The 26818-nt window shown below is 36.3% G+C and overlaps 1 protein-coding gene across 15 annotated transcripts in view; it reads right to left on the minus strand.

Annotated features, from left to right (window-relative positions):
• Positions 1 to 6321: 6321 nt before the first annotated feature.
• SLC8A1 (solute carrier family 8 member A1) overlaps positions 6322 to 26818 on the minus strand; it is a 202213-nt gene continuing 181716 nt past the window's right edge. For all 15 annotated transcript variants that reach the window (XM_015817951.2, XM_015817955.1, XM_015817950.1 and 12 more), the window contains 2 exons: positions 18867 to 19142; positions 6322 to 6698 (listed from right to left, as the gene is read on the minus strand). In XM_015817951.2, the coding sequence (XP_015673437.2) occupies positions 6322 to 6698; positions 18867 to 19142 (653 nt within the window). The remainder of the gene's footprint in view (positions 6699 to 18866; positions 19143 to 26818) is intronic.

Below are 26818 nucleotides of genomic sequence, written 5' to 3' on the forward strand. Positions count from 1 at the left end.
AGCAAGACTAACACTGCATGCTGTCCCTTTGTGTGATTTTTCTTCTAACTTCCTAGCTCAGTGACGGTGAATCTATGACAAGGGTGTCAAAGGTGATATACCATGACATTTTGAGTGACATGCCAGTATTCACCAACACCTGATGCTGAAGTGCCATTGTTCAGGATGGCCTAGATGGGGGGGAGGGGGGAGATAGAGAATTATTTCTCTTTTGTTTGTCGGTATGTGTGTGAGACACAACTGCAGAGTCAAGTTAGGCATTTCCCAAAGTTTTGATGAGCTCAAAAGGTTTACCATCATTGACCTAGCTGAAGAAAAGTTCATAGTGAACCATGGAATTGCCTGGGACTGCAACTCTGCCTATCATGAAACTGGACCACTGAATTCACAGGAGAGGTCTTTTCTATTAGTACATCTGTGCTGAAGATCACAATCTTCTGTGATTTTTCCCCACCTCACCCACCCCATAACTTTGGGTGATGATGATAAACCTCTGCTCATTTTAACAGGCAAAGATCCTTCTAATACCTAGAGCATTGTTTCTCAACTTTGGCAATTTTAAGATGTGTGAACTTCAACTCCCAGAATTCCCCAGCCAGTTTGCAAGATTGAGACCACTGCCTTAGGAAATGCCGGGTATTGCTATTCTTTCTAGTAAAACTTTCTTAGCAGAAGATGTATTAATGGAATAGTTAATGAGATATGAACATTCTTTCTATGAAGAATCTCTTCTGCGTGCTTTGAAAAGGGCTTTCATACAGATAAATGATAGAACTTTATTAACCTGAGAAATACAATTATTTTATGAGGACAAATAAGTCTCTGTGTACTTGCATGAGGGAGAGAAGCAATTATCATAACATACATTTTTTAACATTAGGAACAAGCAGATGTCTAGTTCCAGAACCACAAACAGAATAATCTCCATAATTTTATGAATGCTCTTGTACTTTATGAGAGTTACAGAAATTAGGGTTACTAGATGTGAACGGTAAAAATTTGGAAGACCACTAGATAGTAGCAAAGAAATGATGTAACATTCACTGCCACAGTGGTTGTCCCGATTTTTGCAGCCCAATGTAGTATCCTTAACAAAATAATAATCAGTCAAATTTTGATTTCCTCTATTCCACAAACCTGTGCTAGAGACCATGGTTTAAGGTAAGATTTTCAATGCATTACTTGTATGTACCAGACCTCTATTCATTTCTAACTGGGCATTACTAGTTTTGTGCATTAACCAGGGATCATTTGAATGGGACTTAGGCTGGCATCATAAATGAGGATGGAATGATGTGCCAGACTGAGGGTGAGCCTGAATCAATACACAAACATGTTACTTTCTCTACTTACCTCCTCTGCATCCTTTAGTTCTACTGATACCTAGCAAATTCAGCTGAGAACATTGTCCTAGTACAACCATCTCTCAAGAGCCAATCTTGGTCTGCCAGCCTTGTAAAACCTTATGTATCTTCAGGGCATGATCCCCAATCTCAACAAGATGGCATGAAAATGTTACCCAAGTATATGTTCCTTTTACTTTGGAGCTTTAACCTTGCTGGCTTCTCCCCCTTTTGGTACTCTACAATTGGCACAACACCTTTACCAGACAGCTTCTCATTTCCTAGTTCAGCCTTAGAAAATGAAATGATGGGTAACTATAGCTACAGTAATTCATTTGTTTGCAGTGTGCAGACCTACCTGGAGGAAAAGACAAAGGAAATTGCAGTGGCAGACAACACCTGTCAACTGTTAAGGTGTTTTATTCCATATGATAGCCTTTTGTGACAACACTTTCAAAATTCAACTTGTCTTGGCCCCAAATGGCTATCTTCTCTTGCTCTTTCCCTAGCTCTTCCTGTTTTGAATACACGCCTACTTCTGAACCCCATGATCCTTGATATTGGCTACTAATTGGGCCACATACTGCTTCTGGTCTACTTGAATTAACAGTTTGACTCACCTGCATCCATTACAATTCTAAGAAGGTTTTTTTTTGCCATGCATTTTTGTTTGTTTAACTGAGATTTTAGTATTCAATTGTAGGACAGTGACCATTGAAAATGAGGAAATATATGAAATGGAACTTTAAAAATAACTTAATGTTCAATACTGAAACAAAACAACAAATGTGACTATATAAAATGAGTAAGGTTGCTAATTTAAAAATTTGCTTGTTAAAATATTATGATGTGTGTAATTATGTGAATTTGGGGGTAAATTCCTTGATTCGATTATGTGTTAATGAAAAGAAAGTCAGACTTTAAAACTTTACAATCCAAGCTTTTAAATAAAATTATATTTTGAAGGATGAAAGACTATTATATGATAATTTTAAATGTAAAATTATGTATTTTGAATTAATGTGATTTTTGTAGTAGTACAATATTTTAAATAGAATAAATTATGAGGAATGTATGCATTGTAAGGAATTAACAAATAATATGGTTGTTTCTCTGACTGCATTTTCTAGATGGAGTTGAAGCATCAGAAAATTTCTGATTGGTAAATGCATTTCCCAGATTTTGTAGAATCCCTTATACTTCTAGTTTAAGCAAATAATATATCATTTCATAATAATACAACAACAACAAAATGAACTAGATGAGATGAATTAATGGAAAAAAGAAATGAGACAGCATAGAGGGAAAATGCCGCAGTACTGATCTTTAAATCAAAACTAATTATACATTTTATTATCTGTGTCTCAGTGTACTGTTGATCACAATTAGTGTACACACTTTTTCTGTTAATGTGCATTACACACATCAATAAAATGAAAGAAAACAGATGAAATGAAATAATTTTACACAAACACGATAATCATATTATTATTATTATTATTATTAATGATCCCTGAACAACCCAAATGTTATTCTCCCCCCTCCCAGTCCATAACAGACAAATCAAATGAAATTAAACAGAGAACAAAAAGCCTTCAAAAGTGATAAACAATTTAAAGGAAAAAAAAAATAAAAGAAAAACTCAGAATTCAAGCATTCCACAGATTGTTCAAAATGATTGAAAGCCTAGTCTAACTTCCATCCTTTTAACCATGTGATGTGAGAACAATTTTATTTTTTTAATTTTATAGCTAGATTAAGAGACACTACTAAGGATTTGAGATAGCCACAGGTAATGTGTACATTCACTGGTGATGTAGACTAGGCCTTTTAAAGCTTTCTGTGTGCATATGGTCATGCACAAATAAAACTGCATCTGAATAGGTAGCCTCTGCACTGAAATGAATGGGAAAAAGGTTGCCATTGTATTGAATAGAATCCCTAAACACCCGAGGCATCCGATCCATTACTCTGGCAAAATTACCATTAATTTCAATGAGTCTGGGCTGCAGATAGAAATCTAGTATGAAATTTCACGTGCATAAAAAATTCCATCCCCTATTTTGCTTTATTCACTCAGTCATTATAATACAATTAGTTTCCCTACAGCATCAAATATGTCTCATGTTTTTGCAGTTTTATAGAGTGATCTACAGACATTGGTATTCTGGCCTTTCCATTTAATTAATGCGCTGAGCTGGTCATTTCCAACTCTGTGATTGTATGATTTAAGGATTGTAGGATTTTATGGATGCTTACCATAACATACTGGATGTGTATGTTACTGTCCATGAGAAAATGGATCATGTGATAGAAGAATTGTCATTATCAGTCACGCACCCCCATGAATAAAGGAGCAATTATAAACTCCAAAAGAATATCATTCTATATTTGGGAGAAATACTTGGAAATATATCTACATATTTTTTCAACTCGACATCCAGCAGCACTGCTAAAGTAACAATGAGAAATATATTTTACATATATATCTTTTCATTTTCCAATTGGAGGTGGATAAACCTGAGACTCTTCAAATATTATTGAATATTGCTCCCATGATTCTGAACTACTGGCCATACTGGTGGGAACTGGAGTCCAATAATACCCAAAGGGCCATAGATTCTCCACTGATACTCTAGAGAACAGCTCCTTAATCACTGTAAGCATGGCTATATTTTTATTGTATGGAAACATCAATGGCTTTGGTCTTCCCCTAATTACTTGTCAGTTTTCTTTTTCAGAAACAGGCCCTTTGTGTGGTTATCACTGCAATAACAGTGTTTATATGACAATTGTTAAGGTATAAACCCTGTACTGCACATGGCTACCCATGCTGCTTCCATGTGACCAGGGAAGCAGCAAAGTCATGTACATTTTTACTTCTCTGGCACCCATAAATAGAATCTATTTTTAGTTAACAATGAAAAATGAATTATTTCAAAAAGTTTCATTCTCCCGAATCCCCTTTTAAATTTGCCTGCTTTAGATATTTCAGGTGTAGTGGTGAGGGAGTTCTGAAGAATGAAAAAAAAATAGAAAGACAGCGCATGAAGAAATCAATAGACAAACCAGCCACAAAATAAATATCACTGGACTGTTCAGTTGCACTGTCCCTGAATGATAGATTCCAAGCAAAGCTCCTTTTTGGTACATTAATCTATTCTGAACATTGATACGTACATTGTTGACATGTACTCATCATTGTCTACAGCAATACTGATATTTTTAATTCATGGAGATAAATGCCAATTCACTGCCAGACAATCCAGATAGTGCCACATTTCTTGCTAGGACTCATTGTTGTTCTGAAGGCCAATGGGTGGTAGAATTTTTTAACTCCAGCATGGAAGAATAAATTTGAATTACAGTATTCTGATGGTGGGTTGCCCTTTACAAAGGTTCAGAGATTTCCACAGAGCAAGAGAAGGAACAGAGAGAATAAACAATGCAAGAGACCAAAGAATTGGCATCTGGAGCATATGCAGCATAAATACTCTGGGTAAAATGGGTGATTGAAAAAAAGCTCAAGGATGTTCTGGTGATTTAGGGTTCAACACAGCTGTTCATACTTAAAATGAACAATGCTAAGTCCAATTAATTCCAACAGTCTAGTAATAAACAGGCTAAATTCATCCACAAAACTCAGTGGTAAAGCACATGCTAGCGTGTCAACTATCCAACAGTTCAATTCATGGAATCACCAGTTAAAATAGTTACAGGGCTGGATAAGCTTCTCCCTGAGACCTCAGAGAATCACTCTAAGTGAGAGTCCTGGGCTAGATAGGTCACTGGCTTGACTCAGTATAAACAATGTTCTGAGTCCTGTACTTGACTGGTAAACATAGAAAGATCCCTTTCTATGTGATAAAACGTGCACAGATTCTTCCCTTTAAAACCTAAGACTTTCTCCAGCTCTTAGTTATTGCTTCTTAGGAACCTTATATAGAGCAACAGAATGAATACCAGCCATTTCTGGACTCTCACTCTGTTCATTGAAAAGAAATGGAAAGAAACACGCTTGCATTTTCAATGGTCAGTCAGCTTCACTATCACTATTCAATGCTATATTACAGATTATGGTTTGCTTCATTCATGCAAAGTGTTACAACAAGTACAATGAAAGCATTCCCAATTTGAAGTATGAGAAGGAGCATAGCAGCATCTATTGGTAGATGGAAAGGGAATAGGAGGGAACTGAAATTTATCTGACACAATATGTCAGAAATACAGGGAAAAATGCTAGGGCTTTGGGCATGAGTCTATAATCCACAGTCTGGAGCAAATGGAGAATTGATTAAATATGGTTTAAGTGGCTATTTTTCTTTTAAGAGTGTGCTGGTCATAAATAGAGCTCTGAAATAATGGGAAAGGGTTATCGGTGGTTTAATAACATCTGAACAACCAGGCAGTTAAGGAGGGATCAAAGCAAAAATAAAAACAAACAAAACAAAACCTCAAACAAAATTATCCTCCCCACAAACAGCATAGGGTTGGAACCCCCTTGGATTGTGTTGGTCACTCTAGACTCACACGTGTCACTGAGGGTGGTGATTCAGCTTGTTCTTGAGTTAATGAAGAAGGCAACAAAGATATTGGTCAGAAAGTCAAGAACTCCCACTTAAGTCCTTCGCCCAATATGATATAACTTAAAGTTGGCTGTTTGTCTTTCCAAACAACCCCCTTTGACATCCAACTGCTCCTTAGAGAGGGAGGGAAAGGGGAAATACAAAGTAACTCCATCATGACCTTGTAGGCTGAGTTGCAAAGATAGCCCTGCATCCATGTCTCCATTGCAATGCTGCTGCTCCTGGTGAAGACTCCTGCAGATTTCAAACTCCTACCACAAAGCTACATTCCATCAATAGGTAAGTGAACATGGCAAATGTTTTTTCTTCTCTGTTCAATAATATTAGATCTATATCTATATATCTCTCTTTCTATATATAGATACATATAGATACTATCTTCAATAGTTTCTTTAGAAGCCCTTTATGTGGCAGTAGGCTTCCAAAGATGAGAAAAATATGTACAAGAGCCAGAGCAGCACAAAGAGGGATGAGGTCAGAATCTTGGCAGTCCGTGGCCCACCTAGCTCACCTCCAATCTCTGGTCTTCGCCGGTAGAGGAGCACACCAACACTGATAAAAGCAAATATAGTGAAGAGGGTGACAGAGAAAGCCAGGGTGCCTGGGTTGACTGCAAATGACTCCCCATTGGCTGCATGGTAGATTGCAGCAATGGACCAGGCTACGCCGATTCCCAGGAAAACATTCACAGCATTGCTACCAGTCACGTTACCTATGGAAGCATCTGCATATTGATCTTGTGTTGCTGCTACTTTGCTGGCAAATGTATCTGCAAAGTGAAAAGAAACACTATTATTTAACCTTATGCTGTTGTCCCAACTTCCAAGCTCGGTGTTAGGTAAATGGTTTTCTAGCAATAGCTGGCTGGTATATTGACAAATAATCTAGACAAAAGCAAGATCTGGATAGACTTTGAAGTTGCGCAGTCTAGAACTGATGTTCTTCCAATCTTAACCCAGTGGCTTTTTTTCCTGAGCTTCTGGCCCTAGTAGAATTAGACACTGTTTTAAATCAACTTGTTAAAAAGAGCTACTAGGAAATTGCAATCTTTAGGTCTCTTTTTGCAAAGCCTCTTCCCATTAGGTTATGCCAATATGCCAGATTTTAAGCAAATTATATTTTAAAGTTAATCTAAGATTAGTATCTAATCCTGTAGTCCTTGGATTTTCCCTCACAAATGGGTATGTGCTATCATCCAATCCTTCCTCCTTTTTGGTTCTGAAAATTTATCCAGATCTTCACCTTGGGTGGGTTGGATGCTGTCCCTCCTGCAGTTGTTTGGGGTATTTTAAAAATATCCCTCTACATCAGGACATATGCCAAATGGGGATGGCTCTGTAGAATCCCCAAGCCATGTGCTCCTCTTTTGCTTTCTACAGGGAATCTCAGATCCTATTCTGAAGAAAAAGCTGGCAGAGAATATGAAGCTTATTTGTGCCTTCTTCTGTTTGACCAGGACTTTGATGTATCCTATTGCTCAATCAAGTGTCTCTTTTTGTTCTCAGTCATCTCACTCAACCACAGAATAGCATTAATCTTAGTGATCATCGCTATTGTGCTATTTTATTCTACTTTTGTTTAGTTTTTTATATCTATAATTTCTAGATATATGTGTTTCAATGTTTAAAGTACACTGTGTAGTAATAAATATCAACTGAAGCCACCTAAGACCAGTGGTTCAGACATTAAAGGAATGTCTGTAGCAATGGCTATAGTAGCAATAATTAAATAATTAAAAAGGGATCACAGCATATTCTGCATTTCAAACAATTTTTGCACTTGCAATCATTGGAGAAGAACAGATCCATGGGAAAAGTAGAAGTTGAATCTACAACTTCAGCTTGTATTTTTCTCCTGCCCAGGTTCTTCCTTAGAAGCTATGTAGCATTATACCTGGATCCCCTCTGTCTGATGGTACAATCAATCTGCTTTGCAAATTTCTCTTTTCTCTCTCCTCATCTTTCCTTCTCTGGATCGAAAAATCTTTTTCCCAGTATGAACTATTAAACTGTCCACTAACAAATGTAGTTTTTCTTACAATTATTTTTTGAAATATAAATTGGGATTATGGTTCCTAGCTCTGGCTCATGGTTAACATTAATTATATTAATGATAATGTGATATCATCACACAATAATATTAAAACAATATTGGATACTGTTTACTTGTAATATTAATACAAACACTGTAAAAGAAGTTTAAGGGACTGAGAATTTAGTTTGGATTCACACTTATACATTGTACTTAATAGGTTTTCTGATTTGATGTTTGATAATGCAGAGCCCCAAGGGTAGCCATGATTGGCAGGATCATACTTCACTAAGCCAAAGCACATTATGCCTTAGCAGAAATGTGAATCAGCTCAGAATGTGGCCTGTGAAAAGCAAAGATCTACTGTAGTGAGTTCGTGATAATGGTAACTTCTGAATCAGGTCTGAGGGCAGATAGTTTGAACAGCTTCACTATACAGATAGTCCTCGACGTACAACAGTTCATTTAGTGACCGTTCAAAGTTACAACAGCATCAAAAAAGTGACTTATGACCGTTTTTCAAACTTATGACTGTTGCAGCATACCCGTGGCCATGTGATCAAAATTCAGACGCTTGGCAACTGATTCATATTTGTGATGGTTGCAGTGTCCTGGGGTCATGTGATCACCTTTTATGACCTTTGGATAAGCAAAGTCAATGGGGAAGCCAGAATCACTTAACAACCGTATTACTAAGTTAACAAATGCAGTGATTCACTTTACAAATGTGTCAAGAAAAGGTGTAAAATGGGGCAAAACTCACTTAACAAATGTGTTACTTAGCAACAGAAATTTTGGGTTCAATTGTGGTCATACGTCCAGAACTACACATATCAACCTAAATGTAACCTCAAGTAAATAAAAGAGATAGGCATTCCTTTGAAAAAATCAACTTGGCTCCCATTCTCCAAAATCAGATTAGAAGGAAATCCAAGTTGCATATTATTATTATTATTATTATTATTATTATTATTATTATTATTATTATTATTATTATTATTATTATTATTATTATTATTATTATTATTATTATTATCATCATCATTATTATTATTATTATTATTATTATTATTATTATCATCATCATCATCATCATCATCATCATCATCATCATCATCATCATTATTATTATTATTATTATTTGGAGGTCATTTAGTCCAACCCCCTGCTCAGGCAGGAAACCCTATACCATTTCAGACAAATGGCTGTCCAGTCTCTTCTTAAAAACTTCCAGTGTTTGAGCATTCACCGCTTCTGGAGGCAGGTTGTTCCACTGGTTAATTGTTCTAACTGTCAGGAAGTTTCTCCTTAGTTCTAGGTTGCTTCTCTCCTTGATTAGTTTCCATCCATTGCTTGTTGTCCTGCCTTCAGGTGCTTTGGAGAATAGCTTGACTCCTTTTCTTTGTGGAAGCTCCTGAGATATTGGAACACTGCTATCATGTCACCCTTCGTCCTTCTCTTCATTAAACTAGACATACCCAATTCCAGCAACCGTTCCTTATATGTTTTAGCCTCTAGTCCCCTGATCATCTTTGTTGCTCTTCTCTGTACTCTTTCTAGAGTCTCAACATCTTTTTTACATTGTGGTGATCAAAACTGGATGCAGTATTCCAAGTGTGGCCTTGTCTTTCTTTCTGTATTTCAAAGCATTGTTGGATATCTACCTCTTTCACCCATTGCCCCCTTTCCACCTGCATTATTTAATTTTCCTGAAGCAGATGCTAATATCATGGTGCTCCAATCACAAACATTTCACTATTAAAAGAGAATTTACTGTTATTTAAAATCCATCCCAAATATGCCACTAGATGTATTTCGTAAAAAAGAAGAAGATAAAAGATTCCAAGCTGCTTTAACTGAATGTTTTCAGGACAGCAGCCTTAGGTCACCTTGGATAAAAAGAGAGAAAGGATAGCTCAGCCTACAAAAATACTTCTTTAAAATGTCATTCTTGGCAGGAGTTTAGAAACAGCTTTTTTCTATGGAATCTTGGATGCAAAATTGTGACGTCTCATCTGGTAGCTAGTTCTTCATCCCCATACAAAGGCAAGGCCAAATAGGTAGGGCAAGGATGTTAATTTATATTAAAATTCAAAAGCTGCTTTCACTCATGAAAATAGCACTATGGACATTTCTATAATTGCTGTTAAAAAGAAGGCAATTTTTCCAGAGTACTGCCTCTGCTGCTCCACAGCAACTTAATAATTAGACTCCAGAACTGATGTCAAAATAAGAAAGTTCATACTAGGTCCTTCTGCAACAGCCAGCAGAGTTCTTGGCAAGCTGTGGGTGGCAAAGGTTGCTTGCAAAACACTCTTCATTCACAGGATAGTTTTTATGAAATTCGTTGGTTTGCTTGTTTATTAATAAGTTTAATTTACATAGCAGAGGGTCTCAAATTCTGGACTCTGGGTGGCTTACAATACTAAAAAGCATTATAAAAATATCAGAAACAGAAAGGCAACATACATAAAACATGAGATGGGGTAAAAAGACCCAGACTCATCAATATAGTAACAAATCAGAACAACCAATATACAGTATTTCCTATTGTCCAGATAGGCTGCCAGATGATTGTCTGACTAACTGGAAACTACCTTACTTAGACCTTCCATAATAACAAAAATTTGGATGATCAATAAAGCAGTAAAGAAATACAGAACACTCTAATACTTTATTGGTTCTCTGAGGTTTTGCCACCCAAATAGGGCAGGTTTGCCCTTATTTAAAAATCTCCCTCTTTTATTTCATTTTGATTGAAATTCAGCAGTATTTGTTGGAAGGGTTCTGCTTGCTATATCTAAGATCTGGCTGCTGTGTAGGATCCTGGGCCTCGGGTCATGCATCCCTAGTTTAGCAACTCCACAGGAAGCTTAGGCCAATGACAAAGGACACGTCTTCTCTTCATCTAACTGCATGATGCTTTGCAGAGTTAGATGGGCGACATAATAAATAAATAAATAAATAAATAAATAAATAAATAAATAAATAGACAACTTTCCCTTCAAACTATCTTTTATCTTCAAATTAAGACTTCACTATTGTTGATGCTGTTTTTTCTAATTAAGTATGGAATGCTCTTCTTTTCCCAGGCACTATTATTTTAGAATATATCTATCAAACTATATCCTTGTTAATGTTAATAAACATTCTCTAAACATAATTTAAGTATCACCACATTATTCAGTGAGGCCAACGGGACTGAATTATGTGCATGAACTATACTACTTTTCAGTAAGGAATCCCATTTCTTTAAAAGGAAACCTAGTAGCACCTAAGTTGCAAATAAATGTCTCATTTGGATAATTTAATTACCTCATCTAGCAATGATTTCATTCAAATACTCCTACCCCTAGCATTCATACCAGTGACAAGATGATTGTAATTTATGTTGAAACTGCAACCCTATTATACATCTATTCTGTCTTTGCTTAAAACTGAATGTGACTCACACAATATAATTCTGTAACTATTACTCAGAAGTAAATTCATGATGTTGGGAATTAGGCAATGAGATTGATAAGAAGCTGTCTTGTGCAAAAGATGGGTGCCCAATTCAAACAGTTTAATGCCGAGTTAAGTCAATTGGCTGTTCCTTAGTAGCTCACTACTAAACTTTCGGATATTGATTTTTGTTTTGTGCCTCTAGCTTGTTTTGTTTTTTTAACTTGCTCTTCATTCTCAACTTTTCTCTCTTCTGATCTATGAGCTTGGGTTTGGGTCCTCCATTGAAAAATTCTCAGCTGTTTTTTTTTTAAATAAAAACTATTTTTACTGATTTGTATCCTATAACTGGGATGGGTAGACATTTGTAAGTGTTAATCTTATCTCCAGATCATGAAATACTGCTGATTCCTGCATACTAAATAACTGAAAAGATGAACATATATCAATCTTTCTGCTCCCTTTTTTGGCAGCCTAAAGCAAATTGTTGCCAGTGAATTGGGCAATGTGCACAATCTGATTGTATCGGCAGTTGGATTTTTCTTCCACACTGGCAATGTGACCACTTGGGAATGTTTCCAGGATCATCTGCATACATACATCCCGTATAACTTTATCACTGAGTTACAGTCCATAATGGCATGGAGTTACATGAGATTCAGTGCTAGCAGAGAGTGATTGCTTGCAGGGTAACTTAGAGAGTGTTTGAAGAATTGCATGATGCTTAATTCTGTTTTCCAATTTGTTGCTGCTACCTCCCAGCATCCAATCATCATCTGAGGTGTTGGCCTCACAATGCTAAATAGTAGAACTGGTCCTTTAGATGTGACTTCCCACTTGCTCACTTCCTCTGTTTAAGCCTTGGTTGTCTTCTCTGGACATGGACATATCAAAATCCTCATTAATTGATGCCATTGAGCAATATAGAAAGCATTTTATTATGCTTTTTGTTACCCATCTTGAAATAGACTTGGGAACAAAAGGATTTTCAAAAACCTGTAAGTACAGTATTCATACTAAATTGAATTATTATCATGATTAGTATGTTTTTAATTCTCATCTTATTTAATTCTCCCTAAAGTTAAAACTAGTAAAAGGAAAATTGTCTAATAAGTTCAGGGATGGGAAAGACAAAGTACTGATTACATGAGATTAAAATGATATGTTCAAAAAGAAATACTACTGATATAAAACAAGTAAGAATTGGACGTAATCATTGCAATTGTCTTTTGCGCAAGCTTTTTCATTGTAATCATTCTGGAGAAACTAGGGAAGTTAATTTAAGTTATTTAATCCTCTTAATTTTAATTGGTTTGTATTATCTTTTAAAAATATTTTTATCACATTGTAAGCCACACAGAGTTGCTGTAATAGTGAGATGGGCAGTATATAAATTTAATAAATACATAAATAAATGAATCTTATGACCTCTATTGTACACAGAATCATTATTCTGCTTTGTTTTATCTCTTCAGCCAAAATAGTTTTGTAACCGTAGAGTTAATATACTAGAAGAAATCTGAAAAGCTTCCACAAACGCACTATGTTCTTAACAGATAAGATCCAAATGTATATGTGACATGTTTATATGGAAAAGTGTTTGGATAGAGTGTCAGCAAGCAAATATCCCTGACATTCCCATGTGCAGAAGGCCATTGCTAAATGACAGGCTGTATAGGTCAGGAAATTATATGATTAATATTTTCAGGTATGTGTATAGTACAATTTAATAACATTTTAATGTGTAGTTTTAATGTTTTAATTATTTTTATTTGTTTTATGACTTGTAAGTGCCTAGAGTCATCTTGTAGGGGAATGGACAGCATACAAATGTCATAAATAATAAATAGATAAAATAAATAAATGTATATATCTTCCCTAGTTTATGTGCAGAGAAATATGATCTATAATTCCACTGCTGGGGACAACCTAAAAATGCATCAGGTAATCAGGTGTTCTGTTCTTAGAACCATTTATTGGTCTTGTCTCAGTGAGTTTTCTTCTGTCTTTAAGTAAAATTGACTATGCCTTGCCTGAATCCTTTTCCCCTTCATTTTGCTATATACAGATAAAACATAAGTGGCACTAAAAATTTATCTTCCACAGAGTTAGGCTCCCCAACCCATAGGAGGCTGATTACTATTGTTCTATCAGTTCCCAAAGTAATCTTTAGAATGATAGAAAAGAAACTATTGCCTGGATGCGTCATTGGGTCTGTGAAAAGGAAGAAAAAATTAAACCCCCTTTCCATACCTTGCATGGACCCTATTGTGACTGGATTTCATGATCATGACTGTTTGCTTTCTAAAGCAATAAACAATTGATACTGTACCTCTCTATATCACTTTTAGATACCAAAACCTATTTAACATCTTGCTTTATTTTGATTCTGTAGTTGTCCTTTTATGATTACTTAAAAATTGGCAACTTTATGTGAATGTATCACTTCCAAATAACTAATGTAATAAGAAATAGTATTTTAGATAAAGGTTAGTTCCCAGAGTCAAGATGTAATCAATGGAGTGGCTTTTCAGCCACAAATGGTTCAAAAATATTTTTTTCTGGTTTAAGAAAGGTTAATAGGCAGTAATAGATAGGGGAACATAATCTAGGGCTACAATTGACAGTCATTTGCTCTGAAATAATCCATGAGATTCCAATGGAATTGTTTTGAAGTAATTGCTGCCAAATCCTGGATTGTTTCAGGCTTACTGGGAACCCTCATTTTACAGCGAAGGGAGACAACATGAAAAGTAGTAGCAGGGACTTAAATTACATTTTTTGTAGTCTTTTATTTTTTCTTACCTGGTACTGAAGTTCCCAATGCAACAAATACGACCGCAGTTACAGAGTCCTTCAGGCCAATTGTGCAGCCAAAATGGGATGCCAAATCCCCAATGAAAGCTGTGAGAAGGCCAATCATGATGATGGACACTACAAAACAAGCCCAACCATTCCAGTAGTCTGTTGGGGGAACAAAGGCAAAAAAGACTTTCCAGAAGACGGTCAGAAAGTGCATCACATAATCAAAGCAGGATGGTAGCTTCTCTTCGCCACATTCATCATCATCATCATCCTCTCCTGAAAAAGGAAAGAGAGAGGAAGGGAGGGAGGGAGGGAGGGAGAGAGAGAGAGAGAGAGAGAGAGAGAGAGAGAGAGAGAGAGAGAGAGAGAGAGAGAGAGAGAGAGAGAGAGAGAGAGAGAGAGAGAGAGAAAAGTTGGTTCATGAAGGATGGTTCCCAACTGTAAGGCACAAGCATAATTATCATAGTTGCCTTTTTGAAAAATGAAATATATAACAGTTTAATAAATATATCACTTAGAGGGAAAGGCCACTGTACTTTTCATTCCTTGTGTAAGAGGAAAAAAAGCATTTTCCACATCATCACCGTTCTATAATTTTATAAATATATTTGTTATATTATTTCATTGAGTTCTCTTTTACATTTTTCTGAACTAAAGAAAATTTTAAAAAGTGTCATGGGGAGTTTGTTTCAACTTCCTGATCAAATTGTTTTCTATCTTCTATACACTTTGCATTTATACCAAATTTGTCTTGAGTTTTAATTTTTCTTATTAACTGTATCTGTTGTTATACTGAGGGAGTGCGGTGGCCTAGTGGTTAGGATGCTGGGAATGTTTCGAGACCCAATGACCACATAACGGGGTCCTCCTTTGCCTTTCTTAGCATTGCTTCATTTATCATTTCCTGCTGTTTAGTCTAAACCAGGGGTAGTCAACCTTGGCTCTTTTATGACTCGTGGACTTGAACTCCCAGAATTCCTGAGCCAGATTGACTACCCCTGGTCTAAACTAACTGGTTCCAGCAAAGGTGTTTTATTTTTAAATGCCATGTGAATAATATTCCTGAACCAGGAGTGCATGAGTGCGGTAAGAAACGGTTTGCCCTCTTCTTTGATAACACCAAGGCTATGATTACTAGTGCCTGATTTAAAATAGCATAACTATTTATTTTTCAGAGCTTAATCTAGGAAAAATATACTGAGTACATAAAGCAAAGTGATTCCAAGGCAGTCTCAATATTAAAATGACCACACATGCCACCTTCTTTATGGCCCAGATAATTGTAATACATTCAGGAGAGGCCCCAGTTGAAAGATCAAAAGTATTATTTGAGAATGCTGGTGGGTACCCTCCCAAAGCCGGTTATTTCCTTTGATAGTTTTCCTCTAGCTGAGCTTATTTTGGGACTAAAGCCTAAGACAGTGTTATCTGTTTTGCTTGATCCTGTAGGCTTCTGGAAATATGACTCATCAGAATAGGCCACATTTTCCTCCACATATTACCATTTCTCAAATCACTGTGAATTATCTACAAGTCTTCTGATTACTTCTCTATTAGTAATACAATTATGTAACTAGATGTTTGTTGTAGAACATTTTGATTCTTTTGGTTTGCACCACCTGATGTGCTATTTATTCTTAATGTGCACTGTATAATAATCTCATAAAAGGCATGGAGCAAAGGAGCGCCAAACAGCTGCTGAAGACTGAAGCTTTTAGGTATCCTTGCTGTGAGATTGCTACATTTTTCTCAACAAAGAAACAATCCTTTTTATTGAGAAGCACCGAAGAATGCCAGGGAGTGCTATCTTAAATGCAAGAAAGTTTGCATTATGGAAAGAAACCCAAATGGTTTCCTTTTGTTTCCTATTAATGAACATCAGCAAATGGCTTTCTTGACATCATTACAGAAAAAAAATAAGAATTTTATCAGCAAGCTTGGAATAAGCAGAAATATTGTGGATGCTTCACTACGCATTAGAGTATGGATATAAGAGAAATTATCCACACATTCAATAGGGCTCTGTCAAAATGGAATCCACCAACAAAAACCAATGAACACAGTTTTCTTGTGTCTGTCATCCTCTGCTCAAATGTCAATCTATGGTTTGTATGTGGATGCTTAACTCATCACTTGCTCAGTATTCTTATTTTCTCCCTTAATAGCCACTCCCTGCAAGCTATTTTCAGTTCTGGAAATAAGTCTAGCTTGGGAAAAAGTATTTTGGGAAAAAACAATGATTGCCAGGAAAGAGGTGGATAATATAAAGGAGAACTTGCGACTAAGTATGAGAGATGCCAGTGTAATGTATAATTTAATTTTGGCAAGTATAAGTTAAAGAGAGTTAATTTATTGATTTAATAGCAAAAATCTACCCATAACATTTATTAAAGATTTACTAAATATAACAAATTACAATATTTATATAATTTGATTTGATTTTGATTTTATTAAATTTATACCCCGCCCTTCTCCCGGAGGACTCAGGGTGGCTTACAGCCAGTTTAAAACAATGGTACAGTACAATACAAAATTTAAAAAAGATTAAAAATAACTATTCAAATTTGGCCGCTTCTACTAAAAATTTAATTTAAAACCCCTTTAAAATACCCCTAGGCCAGTCCTGCCTGCTGAAATAACCAGGTCTTAAGGGCGCGGCGGAAGGAGGGGAGATCCGGGATCACCCGGANAATACAGACTGCGTACGATCGGTGAGGAAGGAGGAGAACCACCGCATAACCGTGCCTCCCACTCCCAACCCACCCAAACGCCGCAGCATGATACTGTGGTCCACAGTATCAAAAGCCGCTGAGAGGTCCAAAAGAACTAGGACAGAGGAATAACCTCTGTCCCGGGCCCTCCAGAGATCATTTACCAACGTGACCAATGATTAGTATGTTTTTAATTCTCATCTTATTTAATTCTCCCTAAAGTTAAAACTAGTAAAAGGAAAATTGTCTAATAAGTTCAGGGATGGGAAAGACAAAGTACTGATTACATGAGATTAAAATGATATGTTCAAAAAGAAATACTACTGATATAAAACAAGTAAGAATTGGACGTAATCATTGCAATTGTCTTTTGCGCAAGCTTTTTCATTGTAATCATTCTGGAGAAACTAGGGAAGTTAATTTAAGTTATTTAATCCTCTTAATTTTAATTGGTTTGTATTATCTTTTAAAAATCTTTTTATCACATTGTAAGCCACACAGAGTTGCTGTAATAGTGAGATGGGCAGTATATAAATTTAATAAATACATAAATAAATGAATCTTATGACCTCTATTGTACACAGAATCATTATTCTGCTTTGTTTTATCTCTTCAGCCAAAATAGTTTTGTAACCGTAGAGTTAATATACTAGAAGAAATCTGAAAAGCTTCCACAAACGCACTATGTTCTTAACAGATAAGATCCAAATGTATATGTGACATGTTTATATGGAAAAGTGTTTGGATAGAGTGTCAGCAAGCAAACATCCCTGACATTCCCATGTGCAGAAGGCCATTGCTAAATGACAGGCTGTATAAGTCAGGAAATTATATGATTAATATTTTCAGGTATGTGTATAGTACAATTTAATAACATTGTAATGTGTAGTTTTAATGTTTTAATTATTTTTATTTGTTTTATGACTTGTAAGTGCCTAGAGTCATCTTGTAGGGGAATGGACAGCATACAAATGTCATAAATAATAAATAGATAAAATAAATAAATGTATATATCTTCCCTAGTTTATGTGCAGAGAAATATGATCTATAATTCCACTGCTGGGGACAACCTAAAAATGCATCAGGTAATCAGGTGTTCTGTTCTTAGAACCATTTATTGGTCTTGTCTCAGTGAGTTTTCTTCTGTCTTTAAGTAAAATTGACTAAGCCTTGCCTGAATCCTTTTCCCCTTCATTTTGCTATATACAGATAAAACATAAGTGGCACTAAAAATTTATCTTCCACAGAGTTAGGCTCCCCAACCCATAGGAGGCAGATTACTATTGTTCTATCAGTTCCCAAAGTAATCTTTAGAATGATAGAAAAAAAACTATTGCCTGGATGCGTCATTGGGTCTGTGAAAAGGAAGAAAAAATTAAACCCCCTTTCCATACCTTGCATGGACCCTATTGTGACTGGATTTCATGATCATGACTGTTTGCTTTCTAAAGCAATAAACAATTGATACTGTACCTCTCTATATCACTTTTAGATACCAAAACCTATTTAACATCTTGCTTTATTTTGATTCTGTAGTTGTCCTTTTATGATTACTTAAAAATTGGCAACTTTATGTGAATGTATCACTTCCAAATAACTAATGTAATAAGAAATAGTATTTTAGATAAAGGTTAGTTCCCAGAGTCAAGATGTAATCAATGGAGTGGCTTTTCAGCCACAAATGGTTCAAAAATATTTTTTTCTGGTTTAAGAAAGGTTAATATGCAGTAATAGATAGGGGAACATAATCTAGGGCTACAATTGACAGTCATTTGCTCTGAAATAATCCATGAGATTCCAATGGAATTGTTTTGAAGTAACTGCTGCCAAATCCTGGATTGTTTCAGGCTTACTGGGAACCCTCATTTTACAGCGAAGGGAGACAACATGAAAAGTAGTAGCAGGGACTTAAATTACATTTTTTGCAGTCTTTTATTTTTTCTTACCTGGTACTGAAGTTCCCAATGCAACAAATACGACCGCAGTTACAGAGTCCTTCAGGCCAATTGTGCAGCCAAAATGGGATGCCAAATCCCCAATGAAAGCTGTGAGAAGGCCAATCATGATGATGGACACTACAAAACAAGCCCAACCATTCCAGTAGTCTGTTGGGGGAACAAAGGCAAAAAAGACTTTCCAGAAGACGGTCAGAAAGTGCATCACATAATCAAAGCAGGATGGTAGCTTCTCTTCGCCACATTCATCATCATCATCATCCTCTCCTGAAAAAGGAAAGAGAGAGGAAGGGAGGGAGGGAGAGAGAGAGAAAGAAAGAGAGAGAGAGAGAGAGAGAGAGAGAGAGAGAGAGAGAGAGAGAGAGAGAGAAGTTGGTTCATGAAGGATGGTTCCCAACTGTAAGGCACAAGCATAATTATCATAGTTGCCTTTTTGAAAAATGAAATATATAACAGTTTAATAAATATATCACTTAGAGGGAAAGGCCACTGTACTTTTCATTCCTTGTGTAAGAGGAAAAAAAGCATTTTCCACATCATCACCATTCTATAATTTTATAAATATATTTGTTATATTATTTCATTGAGTTCTCTTTTACATTTTTCTGAACTAAAGAAAATTTTAAAAAGTGTCATGGGGAGTTTGTTTCAACTTCCTGATCAAATTGTTTTCTATCTTCTATACACTTTGCATTTATACCAAATTTGTCTTGAGTTTTAATTTTTCTTATTAACTGTATCTGTTGTTATACTGAGGGAGTGCGGTGGCCTAGTGGTTAGGATGCTGGGAATGTTTCGAGACCCAATGACCACATAACGGGGTCCTCCTTTGCCTTTCTTAGCATTGCTTCATTTATCATTTCCTGCTGTTTAGTCTAAACCAGGGGTAGTCAACCTTGCCTCTTTTATGACTAGTGGACTTCAACTCCCAGAATTCCTGAGCCAGATTGACTACCCCTGGTCTAAACTAACTGGTTCCAGCAAAGGTGTTTTATTTTTAAATGCCATGTGAATAATATTCCTGAACCAGGAGTGCATGAGTGGGGTAAGAAACGGTTTGCCCTCTTCTTTGATAACACCAAGGCTATGATTACTAGTGCCTGATTTAAAATAGCATAACTATTTATTTTTCAGAGCTTAATCTAGGAAAAATATACTGAGTACATAAAGCAAAGTGATTCCAAGGACGTCTCAATATTAAAATGACCACACATGCCACCTTCTTTATGGCCCAGATAATTGTAATACATTCAGGAGAGGCCCCAGTTGAAAGATCAAAAGTATTATTTGAGAATGCTGGTGGGTACCCTCCCAAAGCCGGTTATTTCCTTTGATAGTTTTCCTCTAGCTGAGCTTGTTTTGGGACTAAAGCCTAAGACAGTGTTATCTGTTTTGCTTGATCCTGTAAGCTTCTGGAAATATGACTCATCAGAATAGGCCACATTTTCCTCCACATATTACCATTTCTCAAATCACTGTGAATTATCTACAAGTCTTCTGATTACTTCTCTATTAGCAATACAATTATGTAACTAGATGTTTGTTGTAGAACATTTTGATTCTTTTGGTTTGCACCACCTGATGTGCTATTTATTCTTAATGTACACTGTATAATAATCTCATAAAAGGCATGGAGCAAAGGAGCGCCAAACAGCTGCTGAAGACTGAAGCTTTTAGGTATCCTTGCTGTGAGATTGCTACATTTTTCTCAACAAAGAAACAATCCTTTTTATTGAGAAGCACCGAAGAATGCCAGGGAGTGCTATCTTAAATGCAAGAAAGTTTGCATTATGGAAAGAAACCCAAATGGTTTCCTTTTGTTTCCTATTAATGAACATCAGCAAATGGCTTTCTTGACATCATTACAGAAAAAAAATAAGAATTTTATCAGCAAGCTTGGAATAAGCAGAAATATTGTGGATGCTTCACTACGCATTAGAGTATGGATATAAGAGAAATTATCCACACATTCAATAGGGCTCTGTCAAAATGGAATCCACCAACAAAAACCAATGAACAGAGTTTTCTTGTGTCTGTCATCCTCTGCTCAAATGTCAATCTATGGTTTGTATGTGGATGCTTAACTCATCACTTGCTCAGTATTCTTATTTTCTCCCTTAATAGCCACTCCCTGCAAGCTATTTTCAGTTCTGGAAATAAGTCTAGCTTGGGAAAAAGTATTTTGGGAAAAAACAATGATTGCCAGGAAAGAGGTGGATAATATAAAGGAGAACTTGCGACTAAGTATGAGAGATGCCAGTGTAATGTATAATTTAATTTTGGCAAGTATAAGTTAAAGAGAGTTAATTTATTGATTTAATAGCAAAAATCTACCCATAACATTTATTAAAGATTTACTAAATATAACAAATTACAATATTTATATAATCAATCAGCTTGTTCAAGAGAATTACATTATAAAATATTCTCCCTACCCTGTCCTCCAGAAGTTTTAGATTGGAACCCTTAACATCCAGTTAACACGACTATGAGTTATAAAAATTTCAACCCAGCATATGTGAGAGGAATCAGGTCAGGGAAGGCCACAAGCCCCAGAAAAAATATACAAAAACATGGAGCTGAGAAATAGCAGGATTTGGTTTAGCAAATTGAGAAATATTGTCAAATACATTATTTTGAGAACTACATATCAAGACATCCTCTTTGAATTTCTCTTGACAAGCAGGTGGGACTGCTGTGGGGTTTGCCATGCCCTGCATGGACACAGCTGAACTGGATGCAAATTGAAGGTTTACTATGGCTCTATAAATGAACTTACTGTCTTTTCTTGGTGGATGCATACATAAACCTCAAAATAATTTTGCTAGATCACTTTTCTTTTCTACTCAAGCCCCAATTTGCTTTTTTCTTTATTGCTAAACTGAGAAATTGGTATCAGATCTTCCCTATCTGTATCTCCTTCCACTGAAGCGGGGTGGAAAGAGAAGCATCTAATGGTGCAAGCTAGCCATGGAACTCTTCAGTATGGCAGTGTGGCAACATAATCAGTCTAAGGCTTTGTCTTAGTAGGCAAAGAGTAGGATTCTCACTACTCTTACAATCTTTCCTCTAAGCATTGTTGATCCTATTTTCAGAAGACAATTTTGACTTGCTTTGTTCTTATGTAGGAAAACCAAGATACAGTAAATATTCTGTTCATTTGTTTGATTTAAATGTTTAAGCAGAAGTATAACTACTTTGTGATCCTAAGGTTTTCATCCTGTCTGACCATGGGAACTGCCAATTGTGTACCCCAGCTACAGATGAATGGATTGGGTTAGAGCCAATTTAAATTCTTGAGTCATTTTGTACTGTCATGTTGATTTAAGTTGTCCTAAGATCAGAGAGCACTCTGAGGGATAACTAGAAAGGGATTATTCAAAATGCTTTAAATAGTTTTAAATTGCCAATCACTAAGATTGCATGTATTTTTTAAAAAGAACATTGCGTGAACAAAGCTTTTTGATATTTAATTCTCTCAGAGCACTTTATGGGAGGAGATGCAGAATAATAAAATGTCCATTAGGAGAATCAAACACTATGCTTTTATGAGTAATTTAGTGCATTGGTAAATATTAAAAGATCTTAGTATGATGGTTCCCTGGATATTTAGAAACTAAAGTTTGCTGTAAATGGTTTGGATCTATAATGTAGCCCAGTGTTCTTCAACCACATCAACTTTAAGATCTGCGGATTTTATGTGGCCAGCATGCCCTCTGATCCTTGGAGAAATGGCTGGGCATTGTAACAAAATGCTTATTGGAGGCCTGTTGCTACTGCATTATTTGTCCTATAGTTATAAAGAGTCTTTTTGGTTAGTACTAATTCATGTTAACTCTGATTAGTTATTTTATGACTTAGGGCAGGGGTGTCAAACTGTCGGCCCACAGGCTGACACATCATCCGGAAGCTGTGCCCACCCCATCGCTGGCAATGGCAAAACGCCGATACGTTGCATGATGTCATGTGACGCCGTGAGTTTGACATGTGTTAAACTATGAGTTAAATAAGAAGCTTACATAAAAAATTAAAAGTTGATCAAACACAGCTGCTGAACTGACTAGCATAATGCACTCTTGGGGACTAAATGTGTATTGTTTACTTACTTAGCAAAACTGGTATTATAAAGTATATGAATACCTTCCTTTTTGCTTAACTGTTACACTATTTAAAAACAATATTTTAAAAAATCCAGTGTTGCTCTCCTCATAAACCATTTGAGTAATAATTGCTGATGAAGTTTCTTGCTGCTGAATAAAGTACAAAGACCAAAATGTGTTAATTAAAAAAGAGCTTTCCAGCCAGAAAAACAAGCCTTTAGAAAGAAGTGCCATTTCTGAATCTCATTTAGAGGATTTTGGGTGGGTCTTATGGAATATGACTCCTATTCTCTTTTGGATAAAACAGTTTTCTTCATCTTAGCATCCTTCAGATGCTATTCCTGGAATCTCCAGCCAGTCCCTATCTTAACTTACTTTTTTTCTTAGAGCAGAGTGGATTTTTGTTTGAAAAATTAGGATATGCCAGATTAGGGAATAGAAAGGCCAGCTTTCTATAAGCATTATCCAAATTATTGCAATCATATTTAACAAAAGAACAGATAAACAGCAAATTAAATCATTGTCTTTCAGACACATACTGCTTGGGGGAAAAAAGAAATACTGTTAGAACAAAAATTTCAGCTATAATTCTTGTACAAAGAAAATGAAATATAGTCATTTCTCCAGGGGTCCAGTCAGAGATGAGAAATAGCCCAGAAGCTAACTTCTGCAAGATTAAAAAATCCCATTTCTTTTTTAAAAGAATCTCTTCTATTTCTTTTTCACTGAGTTCTAGTGACACATGGCTTAATCTTTCACGAACTATCACGTGGCTTGGAAACATCTAGAAACAGTGACTAATAAGCATTGTAATAAGATAATGGGTTGCATTTTTCAATTTAGATTGATAAAGGTCGATATTAACATAGGCATCTACTTTAACCTGGCATCAAATAATATTTTAAAATATTAACCAGCTATATTGGCTTTACATAAGCTAAAAACATGAAACATTCTATTGGATCAGACCTAAGGCCTATCAGAGCCAGCTTCCTGTTCCCTGGAACAACCATCAAAATAGTACATTGCTGGTACCTGGTAACCCAGATAATTTGTTTTATAAAAAATAAAATACAAAATCTGATTACCAGATCATTGTGACCAAAAGGACCAATTATCTATTCCTTAATTTAATTGCCAGAGTAAGTCTGAAATGGAGCATGATTGATGTCAAAGATGCAGGGAGCAAGAAACAGGAGGATGGTTTAAAATCACACCCTTTTCTGCCTGTTTCTTATCCCACACATGGATGGACAATAAAGATAGATGTGTTAAAACACGAATGCAAACAATAAAAAACCCAAAAATGAGTGTTGTTTTACTGGTCTAGCAGCACTGGGCAAAATAGGCACATATTGGGTGACAGGAGGGTAGGGGCTGTTTCTGCCACAGTATATAGCAGTCGACTGAAATGGAGGAAGTTGACACACAATAGGCAAAACAATGTCACTAGTGCCACTGCAAATTGGAAAACACTATTCTGACATATAGTAGGAAAAAATGGGTAGAGGATGCACAAACCATTGACCTGTGGGTAGGTAGAGGAGAATATTGTGTCTTCCTGCCCTTGAGAAATAGCTAGCAATTATTACTTGCACTGAGGCGACTGGTTAGTTATCAATCCTGTGTGTAGCTGCACTCCTGCCTTGCCAATTGCTCTGCTTGAGAGCTCAAAAGGCTGGGGATAAAATGCTGCTTTTTAAGTGCATGCCATTGTTTCTTTTCTTCCAGCTTTTGGATCTTGCCTTGCATTACAGACTATAGACATTACAGATGTTGCGGATTCTGACCCTTGGCTACCAATGCTGATTAAAGGCCATGTGACTGGTTGTTTTCTGACTTCAGGCCCCTTGTTAATAACCCTGACCTCTCTTTGCACTGTGCTGATTTCATGCAAGTGGACGGTGTGGGTTGGTATGTGTGTGTGTTCTGTTTCTTTTTAAGTCAGATGCAATTTTTTTTACTTTTACCGTTTTAGAAAGGGTTCTGGGGGATGCAGAAATTGTGCTTCAGGACTTAGTCTGCCTTAAAGGTTGTCTACTGCTGCTTAATCAATAAGGTTACACATTGCATATATTTAAAGCATTATTGGTGGAAGGGTTATCGGGCAGCAATGGTAACTGGAGGCACACAGTAATATCCAGGAAAAGGATGAACATTTTCTTTCAACTGCACTATAGTAGTTGCCCTCTGGAATTTCTTCCTGGTCAAAAATGATAGGAGAAACATGGGCTCCTTGGTGCTCTCTGAACTTGGTAGTTTTTATGCAGATGCCTCATTACCCACACCAGTAATGTCATCAATGCTAGTACTTTTCCTGTCAGTGTTGTCAGGCAAACCCCAGCACTGACAATGTTATCTTAGTTTGGATAATAAAATGTCTGCATAAAAAAATACCAAGCTCAGAGAGCACCAAGGACCCCTGATTTCAACCCTGAACTACAAATATTCTCCTTTATCGATGACATGGTTCTTTCTTGTTGGATACATTTGTATCTTATAGTGAAGTATGAATAAAGATCAGGCAGAGACCTTAAAAAAATATTCTACACGCAGTGTTGACAGTTTGTTAAACTGTGTTTTCTCCCCCAGTAACAATTAGGTTCACTGAAAACATGTGTTTTTATGGGTGCAATTCTACAGTTTAACAGAAGGAAGCCACCTGGGAATGAACAGAACATTTGATACTGACAGACGAAGCTTCTGCAGACTTGAATGTTATGGACTGCATGTTAGAAATCGAAAAGTCTCCTGTGGATACATTCAGAATACAATAGCATGAGGAGCCTAGAAGTGCCTGAGAAATACTTAATACTTAATACTTGCACAGAAGGACTTAAAAGTATTTTAGGATTATTTAATATCAGACATCCCATGCCCTGTTAGGTCATTGATTTAGAGATATATCATTATCTAAAAAGGGAAACGAAATAACTATGGTGGGCAAAAAAGCAAAAAAATCTTCCTTTCTCCCTCCCTCCCTCCTCTAATTCTTGCTGGCTTGCCCATTTACTTTACTTTGCTTGTGGGAAGCCTGCAGGGAGAAAAATCAGTAGGGAAGCCAGCAGGAAATTGCAAGTCCAAAGCCAGTCGGCAGCTAAATGGATGCTGCTGGATGGGGAAGGGAGCAAGGGATTACAAGAATGGCTGAGAAACTGTCATAGAATGTTCAAAATAGGCATTACGTGACTGCAGCAACAGCCTGGCAAGGCTGAAGCAACAAGAGTTTGGCAGCACTGAAGCACCCACAAGTTTACCAAATTTTGTTTCCTCGGGAGTCATGGGTCCTGGATTTTGGATACATTCTGTACGTTAGGTAAGTTAGGATTTGAGGTACCTTGGTTCAAAAATTGTTCCCGTATGATAAACCGTTTTACCTAGTTAAAATTATGGGAACAAGACTTTTAGTAGTACATAGATTTTTGTTCTTTATTTGACTCAGATTATATAATACATTCTTTCAATTAAATGTAATTAAAATTAATGAACTTGTTTCACTTTCACTTAGTTTTACCAATTGCAATTTAGGCAAGGGAAAACTATCCTTAAATGTACAAGATAGATACTGCTAATAAAAAGGAAATTGTTCTTTTAGATACTTGCCTAGAAAATATTCTGATACACTCTTTGTCTTTGCACTTGGCTAATTTAGGAATGAACATAGGAAAATGTCAGAAGATAAAATTTGTCTTATGGGTTTATCACTTTCTTATCTTTATGATTAAGTAAGTCATTCTTTTCTAGCCTGGCACTTCTGAAATATCAGGAGCCCTGCCAGTAAGCGCAAGGCAAATTACACGTAGGGGATTCTACAATGGAGCATATGTAGTCTGGGGAAAGACG

Source organism: Protobothrops mucrosquamatus, unplaced genomic scaffold (genome assembly GCF_001527695.2).
Source record: "Protobothrops mucrosquamatus isolate PMUCROS unplaced genomic scaffold, P.Mucros_1.0 scaffold658, whole genome shotgun sequence".
Lineage (NCBI taxonomy): Eukaryota > Metazoa > Chordata > Lepidosauria > Squamata > Viperidae > Protobothrops > Protobothrops mucrosquamatus.